Raw genomic sequence first — 17,737 nt, forward strand, 5'->3', positions numbered from 1 at the left:
GAGCACAGGATAAATGTGGGCAGAGCCTTACTGGGATCTTTGGGGACATAATAAACAAATCAGTAGCAGGTGAAGAATTGGTTTTATTTATTTTTTACGCCGTTCCTAGTGTGATATAACTGATTAGATTACTTTATTCTTCGGGTCGGTGTGATTACAGAGATACCAGATTGATATCGGGTTTTTATGACTGACAGCTGTCACACACTAAAAGACGCTTTTTTTGCAAAATCTAGTTTTTGCATCACCATATTTTGAGAGCTATAATTTTTCCATATTTCGGCCGACAGAGTCATGTGACGGCTTGTTTTTTGCGGGACGAGTTGACATTTTTATTGGTACCATTTTTGGGGACGTGACATTTTTTGATCGCTTTCTATTCCGTTTTTTGGGAGGTAAAATTAACAAAAACAAACAATTCAGGAATTGTTTTTTGAGTTTTTTTTTTTATGCCGTTCTGCGTGTGGTAAAAGTGATCAGGCAGCGTTATTCTTCGGGTCAGTACGTTTACAGCGATACTACACTTACTGTATTTTTTTATGTTTTGGCGCTTTTACACAATAAAACTATTTTATAGAAAAAAATATTTTTTTTGCATTGCTTTATTCTGAGCGCTATAACTTTTTTATTTTTCGGCTGATGGAGCTGTATGGTGGCTTTTTTTTTTGCGTAACAAGATGACGTTTTCAGTGGTACCATTTTTATTTCTATTTTGTTTTTTGATCGCATTTTTTTCCACTTTTTGTTTGGCAATATGATGAAAAAGCATATTTTTTTGCTCCGTTTTTTATTTATTTTTATTACGGTGTGCACAGAAGGAGTTAATTAGTGTGACAGTTTTATAGCTCGGGTTGTTTCGGACGCGGCGATACCAAATGTGTACTTTTTTTGGTTTTGTAAAAATATACGGATTTATTGGTTTAATATTTTATTTATTTATTTTTATTTATTTTGTGATTTTTTTATTAATAGTTTAAAAACTTTTTTTTTACTTTTTTTCACATTTTTTCTTAGTCCCTGTATGGGACATTAATTTTTATTTTTCTGATCTCTGATCTCATGTAATGTAATAGACATATATTACATTACATGAGATCTTCCCTGACTGTTTCAGTCAGAGTCTCCTGTCTGGCTACAGCTGCAGCTGAGCCAGACAGGACACCATATATGGCAGAGCTGGAGGCGGTCATGTGACCTCCAGCTGCCATAGCAACCCCAGGTCCTGGAAGGACTCGGAGGTCTTCGGAGAGGTAAGTTGACGACCCCCTCTCCTCCTGCTGTCTCCTATATGCCGCGATCACTATAGATCACAGCATATAGAAGACAGCTAAGGGTTAACATCACTGGGACCTGATCTAATCAGGTCCCGATGATGTTCCCTGTCAGAGCTAACGCTCTGCATCGGAATCGCAGCGCTTGCAGGACCCTGGGGGTCCTGAGCGCTGCGAGACCACCCACCGTTTTTAAACGTCGGCGCTGCACAGAGCCCGGCAAGCGCCGACGTTTATCTACAGTGGGCGGTCGGGAACCGGTTAATAAAGCCCCATGCTCCTCCTTTAGCATGGAGGCTCTACATTTAGCACATAGATGCTTTCTATACGAGTCGGGAAGTCTGATGTTACAATCCAGGCACCGCTTGGATTTTACTGTGGCCTTTTTTCCCGTATCCTTTTTTTCAGAAGGAGGTGGTAACTGCCCAGAGACATCCTATAAAAAATATGGAGGGCCTGGTAAGCGTAAGCCCCATTAGCCATATAGAAAGGGGTAATGGTACACTTACATGACTCTGGGGCGATCCAGGGTGGGTATCAGGGTGCGACACGTCAGCCATTGTACTGTCAACGCTGTAAGCCTGCCTTTGCTGCCCCCCAGCCCCCCTTCTTATACCTTACCTGGTCGTCCTGTCATTTTCTCCTGCTCCCTGGCGTCTGGTCTAACCGCGGTTTGAATTTCCCACGCGACCGCCACCGGAAGTAGTCATCTCCAGACTTCCGGTTTTAACGCCGGGCGGTCCTGGAGCCGGGAGAAGCCGGACCCGCCCAGAGCAGGACGCCGAGAGCCCCGGCGATGGGGAAGCGGCACCCGGAGGCTTCAGCACACCGGAGGGCTGAGGGACTCCCGGCAGGGAGTGTCGGCCCAGGACCCGCTTTATGGCGGGAAGGAGAGAGAGCCGTGGCCCCCCCGATCCACCGGGGTCCCTCGAGGTAAAAACCTTTTCTTCAGTGCTCCTGCACCAGCACTCCTCCTGCACTCCCTGTCCTGTGTAGGGACAGGAAAAACACTGAAGAGGTTGGGGGTGGGAGGGCTTTTAACCTCTTGTGCTTCCTGTCCCTACACAGGATATGAGATTACTCCTCCTATGGTGCTGTCATGGGGACGTACTGGGAATAATTGTTTTGTAACTAAAATAAGTGCTTAATGCTACATCTAATGTTACCAGCAGAAAGAAAAAAGTTATTTTTTCATTCATGCTTGCATTTAATAGTTCTTTTGTAGTTTTTGAAGTTTTGTATATTCTCTTATAGTCTCCAATAACAGCAGTAGCTATAGAAGAAATGTAAAAAAAAGCCAAGAAGTGAGACATCAATAAATATAATATAGTAAAAAATAGCAAGAATCTAATCTAGGAAGAAATGTGGTATCTTCTAGATGATAAAAACAAGTAGGATCAGAGAATGTAGACAACAAACCTGCACTCACCAGTCATGTTCTGTATGTACTTAGAATGTCCATTTGCTAGGGGTGATAAAGAGTCTATCGCACCCTTTGCTCGGTGTACAAGGTAATCTGCAAGAAGAAAAATGACAAAGTACATAAAGCAATAGAAAATGTCTATGTTGGTATATCCATCAGATACTTGGTGAAACCGCAGACATTACTGTTAACTTCTGGTTTAGTTATTACAAAACACTCATTACAAAAAATCAAAACCCACTAAAAATGATGGTAGGAAACAGAATAGCAATGACGTGTGATATGAGATGGTGACTATTTTGTGTACATGCTTCAGTATAAAATATCTGTGGCATCAGTCGCACTTCATAGGGTTCGATTCATAAAAGGTGTTTTTTCGCCAGTTTTCTGGCATGAAAACAACTTAAGTCATATTTTTTTTGCAATTTTTGGCATTGCCATTTTTTACACTAGTGCCGGCCAGCTTCAACAAAATTATTAAAGCATACGGGGGACAGGGTACGGCTACGTCCACTTGTCTAATTCATGAAAAGTTATGCCACTTAAGTGGATTACATCTCTGCTGCAGGCACAAAGCACTTGTGAAAGGTGGTGTGCACCTCTTAATGAATTAGGTGCATCTTACTTCTGCATGCCCATCATTAAGACTGACATGCACAACAACAGTCAATGAATTGGGCGCATAGTCTATCTATATCCAGTACAGCCACTTCAGAAATGACTGATACAGGTTAGTGTAAACCAGGCTTCACAGAAGTTAGTTACTATGATGACATGTGAAAGCAGCATAATGCCAACTGATGCAAATATTACCTAAATATATTTCTACAGATAAATGCAGATTTAGATTTGCTTTGCCACTAGTAGGCAATTTCTTTGCACTTGTTTTTGAATATATGTTTTTGGACTCTATCCTTTAATTTCCAATAATAATTGGTCCTAAAACGAAATGACTTATTAAAGGGTATATCCAAGACTTTATGAAAAACAAAAAATGTACATAAGCACCAACAGGCAGGTAATTGCAACTTAACTGCCTGTTGTGCCTGCTGCTTTTCTTCTCCGGCACAAAGCGATCACAGACCGCTCCTGCCGGGAATTCAGAAGCCGCTGCGGACGTCACATCTACAGCGGAGGCTTCATTTCCGCTTCAATCAGTCGACGTGGCGGGACTTCAGACATCATTCGGATTGACAGCTGGATCCCCGCTCCCTAAGTGGGCCGGCTGTCAATCAGAATGACGTCAGAAGCCACGCCCCGTCGGATCAGCAGAGGCAGCTGAATTCCTGGCAGGAGCGGGCTGTGATTGCTCTGTGCAGAGCAATAATGGCGCTGTGCACAATGGGCAGGTACGTTGCAATTACCTGCCTGTTAGTGCTTCGGGACATTGTTTGTTTTTCCATAAAGTGCTGGCTATAACCTTTAAGAAAACAGACTATAGAAGGGTGACATGAAAGAACCGTACCTGGTGAGCTGGTGCAGCGGATGTGTAGAGGATCATCAAGTTTAGCCACAGCATCCTCGATGATATTTTCCGCCTCCCTCACTGTTCCCTGAATTATGTTAAATTGGTCCTCCAACATCTTCTGATACAGTTTCTGCTCTTCTGCAGTCTAAAAACAATTAGACATTAGGAGGCTATTGCCAAAAACACCTTTCCTGCCTTTTTGGAAAAGCGTATAGGAGATGTGTATACAGTTGTAGACGGCCAGCACACAACAAGCACAAGTCATCTGATGATCGCATTTAGCAAAGGGCCTAATAATGTGGGTATATACTGGTGTACCAGATATCAGGTTAACGCTCTGGTACCTTCTTGTCAAGTTTCTCATTCAAGTCCCGTATCTCGCCGACTCGCTTTTCTTGCTCTTTGTTGAATAAAGCCTCCGTCTCCTGGGCCACATTTTTAACTGATAAGAGTTCAGATTCTTTAGACGTTAACAGGCTTTGTAGTGAGTCCTTCTCAGATTCCAGTGCTGACAGCTTTGAAGACAATGCCGACTCTGACTACAGAAAAATCCCAAATACAGTAAAATAGAAACCAAATTGAAATATAAATATTTTCAAGTTACAATTTACCGTATTTTTCAGACTATTAGACGCACGTTACCATAAGACGCACCCCAGGTTTAGACAACAGTAAATAGGAAAAAACATTTTTTTCCCCATTAAATAAAACATCCCTAGTGGGGTAAAGTGGAGGGGTCATTATCACTAGTTTTAATGTACTAGGGTAGAATAGGGAGGTAATAAATGTATTGTTCGTGTCTCTCTACAGTGTTATGGACGCAGCTCTGCTACATGCCCGCGGACAGACGCAGCTCTGCTACATGCCCGCGGACAGACGCAGCTCTGCTACATGCCCGCGGACAGACGCAGCTCTGCTACATGCACGCGGACAGACGCAGCTCTGCTACATGCACGCGGACAGACAGAGCTCTGCTACATGCACGTGGACAGACAGAGCTCTGCTACATGCACGTGGACAGACAGAGCTCTGCTACATGCACGTGGACAGACAGAGCTCTGCTACATGCACGTGGACAGACAGAGCTCTGCTACATGCACGTGGACAGACAGAGCTCTGCTACATGCACGTGGACAGACAGAGCTCTGCTACATGCACGTGGACAGACAGAGCTCTGCTACATGCACGTGGACAGACAGAGCTCTGCTACATGCACGTGGACAGACAGAGCTCTGCTGAGGGTCCGTCCATAGGGACTACCACAAAAAACGAGGCTCTAAAATGCCCCATTTATTGTTTAGGAGAACAGTGCTCCACTTTCTCAAGCAGCCCCATGATTAGTGAGTGGATTGGAGTGGTGGCACATATGCAGCCGGTGCTCCATTGTGAAGGGGCATTTCAGAGCCCCCTTCTAAGAGTCGGTGGAGTTCCAAGCAGTCAAATCCCCAGCGATCAGAAAGTTATCGCCTATCCTGTATGGAGAGCCGATTACTTTGAATGTTGGGAATAACCCTTTAAGTCTTGCCCAAAGGAAGCAGAATGTAGACCAGCAAATAGGATAAAAAAATACCTTTTTATTACAGTTTTCTAGAAGCCTTTTGTTAATCACCAACATAGGAAGCCCGAACATTAAATTTATGGTTGATTGTCCTGGCTGACTTCCCTACAGCCTGCTGTATTAAAAAAAAACCCACACATCAAAAAAACAGCGCTGCAGGCAATCACTGGCCTCAGCAGCTTGTGCCGTTTATATAGGCAGAGCCTCGGATTTGCGGCAGTGCTGTTGATGTGACTGTAAGTGCTATATATCAGGTAAAGGATCACTGGAGCAGCAGCAGAATCACAGCGCTGGGACCAGGGAAGGCTACTTCTGGCTGATTCAATTATTTTTAAACACATGGCGATTGTATGCAGGATGCTGATAACACAATTACATCCCCCAAACACCACTGTACCAATTATGTGACTGAGAGATAATCATCGTCTTCTGGCCTAAAAAAAAAACCCCAAAAACTATTTTTCCCTTCTGTGGTAAGATGGCAGTGAGGCAACAACCCCTCAATTAATCAGACCAATAACTGTTACCAGAGCCCAATCCAAGAGGAGTCAGATCTAACGCTCTGGTTTTGAAACTTTATCATATGCAACATTAGGACTCATTACAATGACTATCCCAGTACGTACCTGTTCAGTATTGGCTAAAGACTGTTGCAAACGAATCAATTCATCTTTTTTGGATTCTACTTCAGTTTTTAGCTGTTCAATCTGAAACGTGTGATCTTCCAACTAAAAGTATTAATAGTGTAATAATAAGATGAGAAATCACACAAGAAATAAAAATCAATAGTTTGAGAGGTCTCGGTATACATCCATCAAAAGAAGAACTCTGCATTTAAAGGGGTTTTAAAATTAAGCGTTAATAATGCTTAAGAACCATGTAATGAAATTCATGTAACTTTCGAATATACTTTGTGCCACATACACTAATAGATTTACAAATAACATGGCAAGATGCAGGAATTGTGGCGTTAAGTTACATTGTGCAAATTCCATCAAATTATCAAAATGTTTAAAAGTTGGCCACTTTGCTCATATGCATTACTCCCAGAACTTTTCTAAACTAAAACAGTGGCAAACACACTTCATACGTTTGGTGCTAGTCATTCCCCCATATTTTGTGCAATTCAAAAAGAAATGGTCATAGCTTCAGTAAGTCTTACCCACTGACCTTTAACATATTTGATAAGAAAAAAAACAAACCCAGAAAACACACCACAGTATATTATGCTGTCTGTGAAAACCATCAGTCAAGTTTTTTTTATATTGTCATTACATAACTTTAACCTAGGTAGGAGTGGAAGCGCGGGTGGATTGTAGAAACAAATGTGCCTTAAGCGGCATTAACACTGAAAGATCATTGTGAATGAGTGTTCTTAAGAAACAGCAAAACGCTCATTCATCAGGTAAAATATCTTCTCCGCAGAGCAAAAGATCATCATTCTTGGTGGTCTCTCCCTGTATAAGCAGGACTCGCACTGCTGAGAGCCATGGCAGCCTATGTGCACGGGGCATCGGTCACTGCAGTCCGCCAGTGTAACTAGGCTATTAAACAATCAGCACAGGTTTACCTCTGCTGGTTGGTCCATGTAAAAGGATGATCTTGAGCATGAAGCCACATATGTCAAATCCAATAGCCAAAGTCCAAAAAATCCAATTTAAAAAAATATAAAATAAAACTTAACGCAATAGTTAAATTAAAAATACTATATGAGTAACAAGTGCAAATCATATGTTAAAGTGTGCATTAAAATTACACTGTTCCTTATTGCTTCTACCCATGTTTAAACGTATGCCAAGTGGTCAAACTGCTACGTTAATGGAGTCATTCAATTGTAATATGCATATGAACAGTTCTATTTGTAGCTGCATAGGTGTACAACTCCAATAGCCTTACGATGTATAACTAGCACAGTGCAAAAGGACTGCCGCCCATTATCTAACCATCAGAGATTGTATCCTATTTTTTACTCGCTAATGACCAGCAAACAAGGCGCTATAAAAATAGAGAAAGAGCCTCCCCAACATGTTTCACCCTTACGGGCTTCATCAGAGTAATAAGGCACAATAGGATAACAAAAACAGAACTTTGGATCTACAGCTTTACTGTACCATAGAATAAAACCACACCACATTCACTGATCAGTTTAGAGTTGTTGTGAGGCCCAAGTCAAACCTGGCAACAAATTCCTTTTAAAATCCTTCAAAAAAGACCATCTTCAATAGCGACTGTACAGAACATATCCTATCATGTAACCTACCGTATATACTCGAGTATAAGCAGAGTTTTTCAGCACATTTTCTGTGCTCAAAAAAGCCCCCCTCAGCTTATACTCCGATATAGACCAGAGTATATAGAAATTCCGTCGGTGGATAGTGTGGGCAGGGTGAGGGGGGGGAAGAAGTTGCGGCGGCTGAGGAGGAGCGGGGGCACACGCAGTAGCCGCTGCTGCAGCTACCACGAGTGCCCGCTGCTAAGGGAAAATGAATATTCCCTCTTCTCCACTCCCATGGGCGTAGAGAAGAATGAATATTCATTCTCATTAGCAGTGGGCACAGAGGAGCTGCTGACCGTGCCCGCTACTAAAGAGAATGCATATTCACTCCTCTCCACGCACATAGTCCCTGCATGGAGAAGAGTGAATATGCCAGAGCTCACATCAGCGGCTGAGAGCGCGTGGCTGTGACGCCATGCGCTGCTCAGATGCTGACATGAGCTGCTGCAGGAGAACATTACACAGCACTGGAGCAGAGGTGAGTACAAGTGTTTATTTTTTTACGTGTGCGGTGATGAGGGGGGGCCCATGCATACCAGGATTGGGGGATGAGGGGGGGGGGGCAATGCATACCAGGATTGGGGATGAGGGAGCAATGCGTACCTGGATGGGTAAATTTACCAGTAGCAGCTGAATTTCCCACCCTAGGCTTATACTTGAGTCAATACGTTTTCCCAGTTTTTTTGGGGTAAAATTAGGTAACTCGACTTATACGAGTATATAAGGTATATGATATAAAGCTTCCCTCATAGCTGAATACATAATTGTGACCATTAGTAAAATACATTTAGTGCACAGATGAAGTATCAATAAATTACAATATATTAATAATATTGGTTGTGCTGTAAATGCATTAGTTTGGTAATTGTGCTTAATTGTAATTCTGTGCATTTATTATTGTGCTATATGCATAGTAGTTTGGCCTTACATCATTTTCTTGTATTACGGTATATTGCCCACTTCATTTATTTCTGGGAAAGCAAGCTAATGCACTGTCGAGGCACACAGTTTACAGTGTCACACATTCAAGAGCTGTGCTTCTGACTTGCGATGAATACCATTTAGCACATTTGTGGGAAAGATGGCGCCTAAGGTCTTTAAAAATGCAAATGTTTCAATTAACCTTTATTTCCGACTCCCGCTTCACTTGATCCATCTGAAACTCCAGCTGTTCCTTGATACGTGCCACTTCCTCTTGGTTCTGCTGCGACACAGTAAGCTGCTTGGCGGTGTCAGCGTTCTGTATAAAAAAAAAAAAAAAAAAAAATGATGACACAGCCAAGTTCAATATAATTTAATATCATTAGACCTGTTGTCACTAATAACCCTACAAAACTCCCTTATGCAGATCGTGAAGTGACGTCAGAACCATTCTGAGCTCGGAATGTGACGCTTTCTTTGAGTAGCATTAGGTTTCATTGTAAAATGCTGCTAAACCACTGCCAGGACATCTAGCTTCTCCTCTCCACACCTAGCTAAACTACAGCTTTACAGACTTGCAGAGGTGCCAAGTAAATTATTCCGGACCAGAAAGTAATAATTTTCTCAATTAGAACTTTCTTTCGAGCAGCTCAGTGGTTGTCTATCCATTGATGCTTCCACTGGAGGATATATGTGTGCAGAAACACAGACTCTGCAGATGGATCTATGACAGTAGCAGAGGAGAAGGAGACAGCAATGAGGCAGCTGTGGAAGGATCGATGATAAAAAGGCATATTGAAGGCATTATGGGAATTGACAGTAGTAAAAAAGAAAAAAAAAAATCCTCCTGAGTGCCCTCACCATCCTTCCTCTTGATAGCTCCCACAATCTCTAGAGTTTGGCATGGCACAGAGGAGAAAGGAGGAACAAAGGTTCCAATAAAGCTATATGTATCTAAACTAACACTTAGGCCAAGTTCACACATCGCTGACGTCTCCTGGGTTTGTGGTGCAGATTCAGCACCACAAATCTGCAGCAATTTACAGTACAATACAAATAAATGGGTATTCCAAAATCTCATTCACATGTTGTGGAAAAAAAATACAGATTTCAAATCTGCAGTATGCTCATTCTTGGGTTTTTGTGCAGATTTTAGTTGCAGATTGCACCCTATCCAATGCTTTTTACTGGAGAAGGGCAAAGCCGCAATGAAGTTTGAACATGTGGCTTCTGTCTGCAAAATTTTCAGCAAATCGTGAAAATGGCCTAAACACTTTAAGACATTGGGAGATTTTAAGACATTGGGAGATTTCAGGAGGACAGTATGAGGCCTCATTCACATGTCAGTACTTTGCATTAGTGTTTTTATGCCAAAACCAGGAGTGCAACTTACAAATACTATAATTGAAAGATTGACACCTGTTCTGTGTTTAGGAAACACTTCTGGCTTTGATCTAAAAATACTGATGAAATACGGGTCAAAAATACTGATGTGTGAATAAAGCTTAATAGTTGAAAAATGTGTACTTAACTTAAAATAAATAAATCTTTCAGCAGGTTTTTGCAATGCAATCTGACGACATGATGAAGGGGCAGAGACCCTGATTCCAGTGATGCATCAGTTGTGATTGAACCACATTTTTCTTAAATTCAAATCCAGCAGAGCTCAGAATGTTGAGCCCTGTATCACCCACTCCACTGATTGCACCAGGAGGTATTTGACACCTAGTCCTGTAAAGATAATCTTGTGCTGATAAAACACTGATTGTATTGAAACAAAAACCAAACAGCCCAGTGAGTGACATCACGGGAACCAGGCTCTCAGCTAACAGATTTTCTTTTAGTCCCCATCATAAAAAAAAATGCAAAGTTGCAGCATTTTATTAAAGACGTGTGAAAAATAAATTGTAAAAGCATGAAAAACAAGCGACAAAAGGGATCAATGAATGTTAATTGCTTAAAATTAAAAAAATATTTATATCAAGCAAATCTGCCAGAATAAAGAAAGCCTTCATTGGGGGGCTAGCAGGTTGTAAAATATTACATTCAGATACCTTTCTCAGGAGTCCTGCATGAACATTGATGAGCTCATTGTGTTTTCCTTTCAGTTTATTGTATCGCACTTCTGTTGCTTGAACTTTTTCTGAAAGCAGAAGAGGGAAAAATTGCAGTGCAGTGTGTATGGTCTCAGCATCAAAATCGTTTTACCACAACATAAACTGCAGAAACATCTGCTCTGCATTTAAGACATGTTTTATTCTAACTGAGTGGGTAACATCTCTCATTACTGCCTTTGAAAAACTCCCTGCAAATAATGACAGGCATATATAAAAGTATGCCATCTCCAAAAGAAATGTTAAAGTACCCACAGTGTAAAACTAGCATTCTGGAGTAAATAAGTACTCTAAGCAAAACTTGTATCTCCCAATATGTAAATATGTATGTGGAGTAGTGAAGGTGCAATATATATAATACCATTCTGGGGTGCATATGAGGTTTTGAGCACTCTAAATTGCATTTTTTTTTGTGGGAGCGGTCTCAACCCAAAAAACAATTTTTGGCATTTTGACTTTTTTTTTTGCTTTACAATGTGTACTTTGCGGGTTAAATAATTTTATATTTTGATATATCAGACTTTGACGAACACGACAATATCAAATATTCCTATTTTTCAAGTTATTTTTGGATGGGGAAATGAAATGATATTTGAATTGTGTTTTTCTCATTCAAATATTGTGCGTTTTATCAGTATAACCAAGTGTAAAGTTTGTTATACAACTCAAGTACTTGAACATAAAAGAAGACCATGTCATATAACATCACTACAGTGATCTAAACAAGGGACAACCAAAATCAAGAAAACAAAGGTTTTAAATGGAGGGGTGTGGATAAGGTAGGGAAAAAGTGCGTGAAAAACGATAAACAGGGGACCATGAACTGAATTTGGGCACCTTCGGATGATTTTGTCACCAGGTTGACTTAATACTATGGAGGGGGGAGGAAAGAAACAGTACAACATCATCTTATTGTTTGATTGAATGACTTAGGAATCATTTCATTCATTGCATCTTGGACTTTTCCTTTTTGGCTTTGACAAGACTCTTGATTAACAATTTTGTCCAATGCAATAAAAAGGTTTTAGAAGATCCTAATATGCGCTAATTAATTGCATAATTGTTTTATGCTAAAGATAAAAATTGTTAAATACAGGTTTAAAAAAAAAGAAAAAAAAAAGGGGGTGGGGGGTCAGGGGGAGACCAGGAGTTGATACATATATGATGATGTGTTACGGTCTATAATTAACCAAAGGACAGACTGTTACTTTACAAATGTGGATGGGCATATGCTATCCATAGGTCACAGATTTTGTAGAATTTAGCCTGAGTGTCATTCAAAACACTTATAAGTTGCTCATTGGTCATGACGTTTTCTATACTGGCTAAAAACTATGGGAATGGGATGTGTTTTTTTCCCCCAAGAATAGACCATCATTTGCTTTGCTGCTAAAAAGAGAAAAGTATGAAGTTCGAACTGAGACCAAGGGAGCATGGATAATATATGACGCAGCAACGTTTCCCAGAGGTCCCTAATAAGGGAGATATGGAGGATCGCTTGTGACAAATTGTATACTCGAAACCAGAAGTAGTGAAATACTCACGGCCAAGTCCACCACATGTGCAGCAATATCATCTTTGGAGGTTCACCCCCAAAAACAATTGGCAGGAGAACCAGTGACCATGTGTACTATTTGCACAGACACCATATACCAGCGCATGAGGACTTTATATGTAGATTCCATTGCGTTAGAGTTTATGGAGCAGGAGGAAACTACGACCTATGCATTACTCAAGGAAGCTCTGCCAGGTGTGCCCAACAAGATTGAAAAGGTGAGGAGATGCCAGTTTGTTTGCGAATTTGACCGCATCCCAGACCTTACTAGAATGGCACATCCACGTAGTAGGTCTGTACGCAGGAAGGGTCCATAATGGTGTTAACAGGCAGAGGTGAAACATTGGGAATTTGCAAAAAGATCTACAAGGACATTTCAGCGATTGAATGTAAGGTGGAGAATTACGCTATGGTAATTCTGATAGCAGCATGAAAGGTTGGGGACTTTAGGACCACCATCACATCTATGTAATGTCACAGTACAGATGGCTATGGGCACATCCAAGGTTCTAAACATTGGTGAAATGCTTATGCAGGAGACATAAGTATGCGTGTACAGAGAAAGGCAGAGTAGTGAAAAGGTAAAGATTAGAGAACACTGGCATTAATTTTGCCTACCCAAGGAGTGGTAGTGGGGACCAACTAGACATAAATGTGAAAAGGAAGCATAGCATAGGTGGGTAGGTGTTCATACTGCCTGCTCATATAAGGACATTTTCCAAGTCAAGTAGTCTAGATGAGTGTTTGACCATTGAAAGTAATACTGTAGGGCATAAATGCCAAGCTTTGATGTACACTGCATGCAGAATTAATAGGCAAGTTGTATGTTAGAGGACTATTTTTATTATTGATCAACAACTATGTTCTCCATGAACTCAAAAGATTCAAAAATCCAAACTTAATATTTTTGGAAGCTGGAGTGTTTTTTTTTTTTAGATTTGGCCATCTTAGGAGGATATCTGTTTGTGCAGGTAACTATTACTGTGCAGAATTATTAGGCAACTTAATAAAAAACAAATATAATCCCATCTCACTTGTTTATTTTCACCAGGTAAACCAATATCAGTGCACAAAATTTAGAAATAAACATTTCTGACATGCAAAAAAAATTAGTGATCAATAGACACCTTTCTTTATGATGACACTCAACAGCCTTCCATCCATAGATTCTGTCAGTTGCTTGATCTATTTTCGATCAACATTGCGTGCAGCAGCCACCACAGCCTCCCAGACACTGTTCCGAGAGGTGTACTGTTTCCCCTCCCTGTAGATCTCACATTTTATGATGGACCACAGGTTCTCCATGGGGTTCAAATCAGGTGAACAAGGGGGCCAAAGTCATTATTTTTTCTTCTTTTGGACCTTTACTGGCCAGCCACGCTGTGGAGTAGTTGGATGCATGTGATGGAGCATTGTCCTGCATGAAAATCATGTTTTTCTTGAACGATACCGACTTCTTCCTGTACCACTGCTTGAGGAAGTTGTCTCCCAGAAACTGGCAGTAGGTCTGGGAGTTGAGCTTCACTCCATCCTCAACCCGAAAAGGTTCCACAAGTTCATCTTTGATGATACCAGCCTATACCAGTACCCCATCTCCACCTTTCTGGCGTCTGAGTCGGAGTGGAGCTCTCTGCCCTTCACTGATCCAGCCTCTGGCCCATCCATCTGGCCCATCAAGAGTCACTCTCATTTCATCAGTCCATAAAACCTTTGAAAAATCAGTCTTAAGATATTTCTTGGCTCATTTTTGACATTTTAGCTTATGTTTCTTGTTCAAAGGTGGTTGTTTTTCAGCCTTCCTTACCTTGGCCATGTCCCTAAGTATCGCACACCTTGTGCTTTTTGATACTCTAGTAACGTTGCAGCTCTGAAATATGGCAAAACTGGTGGCGAATGGTATCTTGGCAGCTTCTCGCTTGATTTTCCTCAATTCATGGGAAGTTATTTTGCACCTTTTTTTGCCAACACGCTTCTTGCGACCCTGTTGGCTATTTGCCATGAAACGCTTGATTGTTCGGTGATCACGCTTCAAAAGTTTGGAAATTTCAAGACTGCAGCATCCCTCTGCAAGACATCCCACAAGTCTGGACTTTTCAGAGCCCGTCAAATCTCTCTTCTGACCCATTTTGCCAAAGGAAAGGAAGTTGCCTAATAATTAAGCACACCTTATATAGGGTGTAGATGTCATTAGTCAACACCCCTCCTCATTACAGAGATGCACATCACCAGATTTACTTAATTGGTAGTGGCTCTCAAGCCTATGCAGCTTGGAGTAGGACAACATGTATAAAAAGTATCATGTGAGCAAAATACACATTTGCCTAATAATTCTGCACACAGTGTAGAGACAGTGAGGGCCCATGATTTAGAATTAATAGTCAAGCAGGAGATCTTGTCAAAAGCTTTTAAAATAGAAAGGTGCTGTATAAGTTAGCAAAATGTCATCAGCAAATAGACAATTTATGGACTAGACCAGCTACCTTGATCCCCTTGACATTTGAACAGGCCCCTATGGCTGCTGCGAGCGGCTCTATGGAGAGCGCAAACAGGGCGGGAGAAATGGGGCAGCCATGCCTTGTTCCCTTCTCTATAGGAAACGGTAAAGATCTAACCAGCATCCTGCACTTGTGAAGTAGGATTTCAATAAAAAAGCAGAGACCCAATACAAAAAAGTTTGTTTTGAAAACTCATTTTTGGAGGGTAATGTACATGTAATCCCAGAATAAAGAATCAAAAGATTTAAAAATATTGGAAGAGAGGAACAAGGAGGACAGCTTGTACAAAGAGGCTAGGTGGGTGAGGTAGCTAACTCTACGGATATTATCACTACCATGACGGTGTGGGATAAATCCCATTTGATCAATCTCTATGTACTAGAGAGTTGAGTAACAAGTTGTGCCTAATGGCTAGAATTTTCCCTAAAAGCTTAATGTCCCTATTTAGTAGTGAAATAGGGCAGAAATTATTTAGATTAAGATGCTTTAGCACTATTGCTATTTGAGCTAAAGTAGATGTTAGGTTCAAGGTAGATTCAGATTTAAGGGCATTAAAAAGACACAGACAAGATGCGGACCGAGAAGAGTAGTAAAGTTTTTAATAGAAAGCCGAGAAGACATAAGGCCTTGGGGACTTGGAACGATTCAAAGATTTAATAGCCTCTTAAACTTCCAATAAAGTTATATCTGCCTGCATAAAGATTGACATCTCCAGGGCATAGTGGAGTGGGGAGAAAAATGTGAGATTAAAAAAATAAAATAAAAAAAATAGAAGCAACACCTGGACAAAACAGAGGTCTTGCTAAGCAATTCTGCGAGATGTTGGCAAAACATGTCTGACATTTTTCGGGGTTAGCAGTGATGGTGCCCATAGGTGATCGTACATGAACAAGTTTAGCTATACGAGTAGGAAAGTTCAGCTGACAGTTCAGCCATGGCAAGGTTTATTGCTATGTGATCAGTACTGTTTTGCTTATCTAAGCAGATTTCAAGCCGCATGTTTATTTTACCTAGCTCAGCACTACTAGATTCATTATGTAAAATAGGAGACAGGTCAGTGAACGATCAGTGAGCTGTCATAAGAGCATACAGATGAATATGTAAGCAGAGCACCAGATAGAGCGCCCCCCGGAGCACAAGCATATCATTATCTCCAAACTTAAAGTAAAGATTACACAAGAACCACAGGACGGATTTCGTCATCCAAGATAATATATTAATCAGTGTAATGTCACCCACCTGACGGTGCATGTGGTTTACTGAGCACAATCCAGCTGACAGGTGCGCTTTAAACAAATTAAGTTTAGTCTCATCTACCACTTTTTGACTATGTGGAGTATGGTCGGATTTTCAGATGGACTCAAGAGAGGACTTGAGAGTTACTCGATAAGGGTACCTCTAAAAGGTAACCGTGAGATTTCCACAAGGATATAGGAGAGGATACAGAACCCGTGTTAAATTGAAAGCAAATTTGGCTCCTTTTACATTGCATTTCTGCCCACATTCTGCTATTTACAGTGTACAAATAAATGGCAGATTTTTCTCAGCTGAGCTTACTCAGTAGAACAATGGGAATTGCAGACTTAATCTGGGACACAAAGTAATAGAGAATCTGGTGTCAAGCAAATAGAGAATCTCAGCATGTATTGACTTATAAAAATTGAAAAATGCTTTATTCCATTTTTGTGGGGAGTAATTAAGGAAGATCAAATTAAGAGTTGAGAGCAAGAATTTAGAAGGCATTTAGGGACATAAGCCAACACTAAAAAAAAAAAAAAGAAAAAAAGGAGGGGGTAGAGGGGCAGGGTTACATGGGCTGAAATTAGAAAAGTTAAGCATGACGAGCACAGGGTGTCCCTCAAGCTCTTTGAAAACAGTAAGGGGGCTCTGAACCCCAGGCACAGGGGGGTTGGTAGAAAAGAGTATTAATAAAGGAAGACATCAGTACATAAATACTATAAATAGTAGACTGGTAAATAAGACAACGTGGGTATAAGAAACATGGTAAAGGGTGCACATAAATGGGATGAGCACAAGTCCCAGTTATCAATAATAATGGCTAATCAAATACTAAATAAAATGACCTCAGTGAGACGTAAAGAAAAGTCCTGCTGTGAATAAGAAGGTTAATGGGTAATAACAGTTGTTAAAATGAACATTACATCCTGTAAAATCAGACAAGGGGTGTAGCAATGTGAACCGGGGTTTAAAGTCTGGTAGCTGGCAAACCCAGTCCACGCCAGGGAATGAGGGATCACATAAGAGTCAGCCATCAGTTCAGCATTGTATTGTAAGGTAGTTGTCCAGGTATAAAGTAGTGGCAGAGATTTACACAACAGTCTGGCCGTGGAGGAGCCCAATAGGGAGCTAAATAAGCATAAACATTATTAACATAGAAGCCACACTCTGAAGAATAGATGTAGATCAGGTAAATCTGACAAGGGTCTTGTGGTCTTATGACAGTTCAAGTCCACATAAGGGAGTGAAGAAACAGAGCAGCTATCAGTTCAATACAAAATAACAGGGCTATTGCCCAGATATGAAAATGCCAGGAACTTGCACCTCAGACTTGCTGGGATGGTGGAGGATGGTCTACCAGACATGTGAGAAAATGTTGCCTTTTTCCAGTCTTACCTTGCCCACTCTGCTTCAAGGCC

The 17,737-nt window shown here is 41.0% G+C and overlaps 1 protein-coding gene across 1 annotated transcript in view; it reads right to left on the bottom strand.

Moving 5' to 3' along the window:
* HIP1R (huntingtin interacting protein 1 related) overlaps positions 1–17,737 on the bottom strand; it is a 136,572-nt gene that overhangs the window by 32,295 nt on the left and 86,540 nt on the right. Inside the window, exons 15-20 of the mRNA XM_073676222.1 lie at positions 10,971–11,059; positions 9,119–9,235; positions 6,347–6,448; positions 4,507–4,701; positions 4,160–4,307; positions 2,701–2,787 (exon numbers count right to left, since the gene is read on the bottom strand). Of these exons, the coding sequence (XP_073532323.1) occupies positions 2,701–2,787; positions 4,160–4,307; positions 4,507–4,701; positions 6,347–6,448; positions 9,119–9,235; positions 10,971–11,059 (738 nt within the window). The remainder of the gene's footprint in view (positions 1–2,700; positions 2,788–4,159; positions 4,308–4,506; positions 4,702–6,346; positions 6,449–9,118; positions 9,236–10,970; positions 11,060–17,737) is intronic.

Source organism: Phyllobates terribilis, unplaced genomic scaffold (assembly GCF_046119375.1).
Source record: "Phyllobates terribilis strain yellow unplaced genomic scaffold, ASM4611937v1 Scaffold_1__5_contigs__length_1240528914, whole genome shotgun sequence".
NCBI lineage: Eukaryota > Metazoa > Chordata > Amphibia > Anura > Dendrobatidae > Phyllobates > Phyllobates terribilis.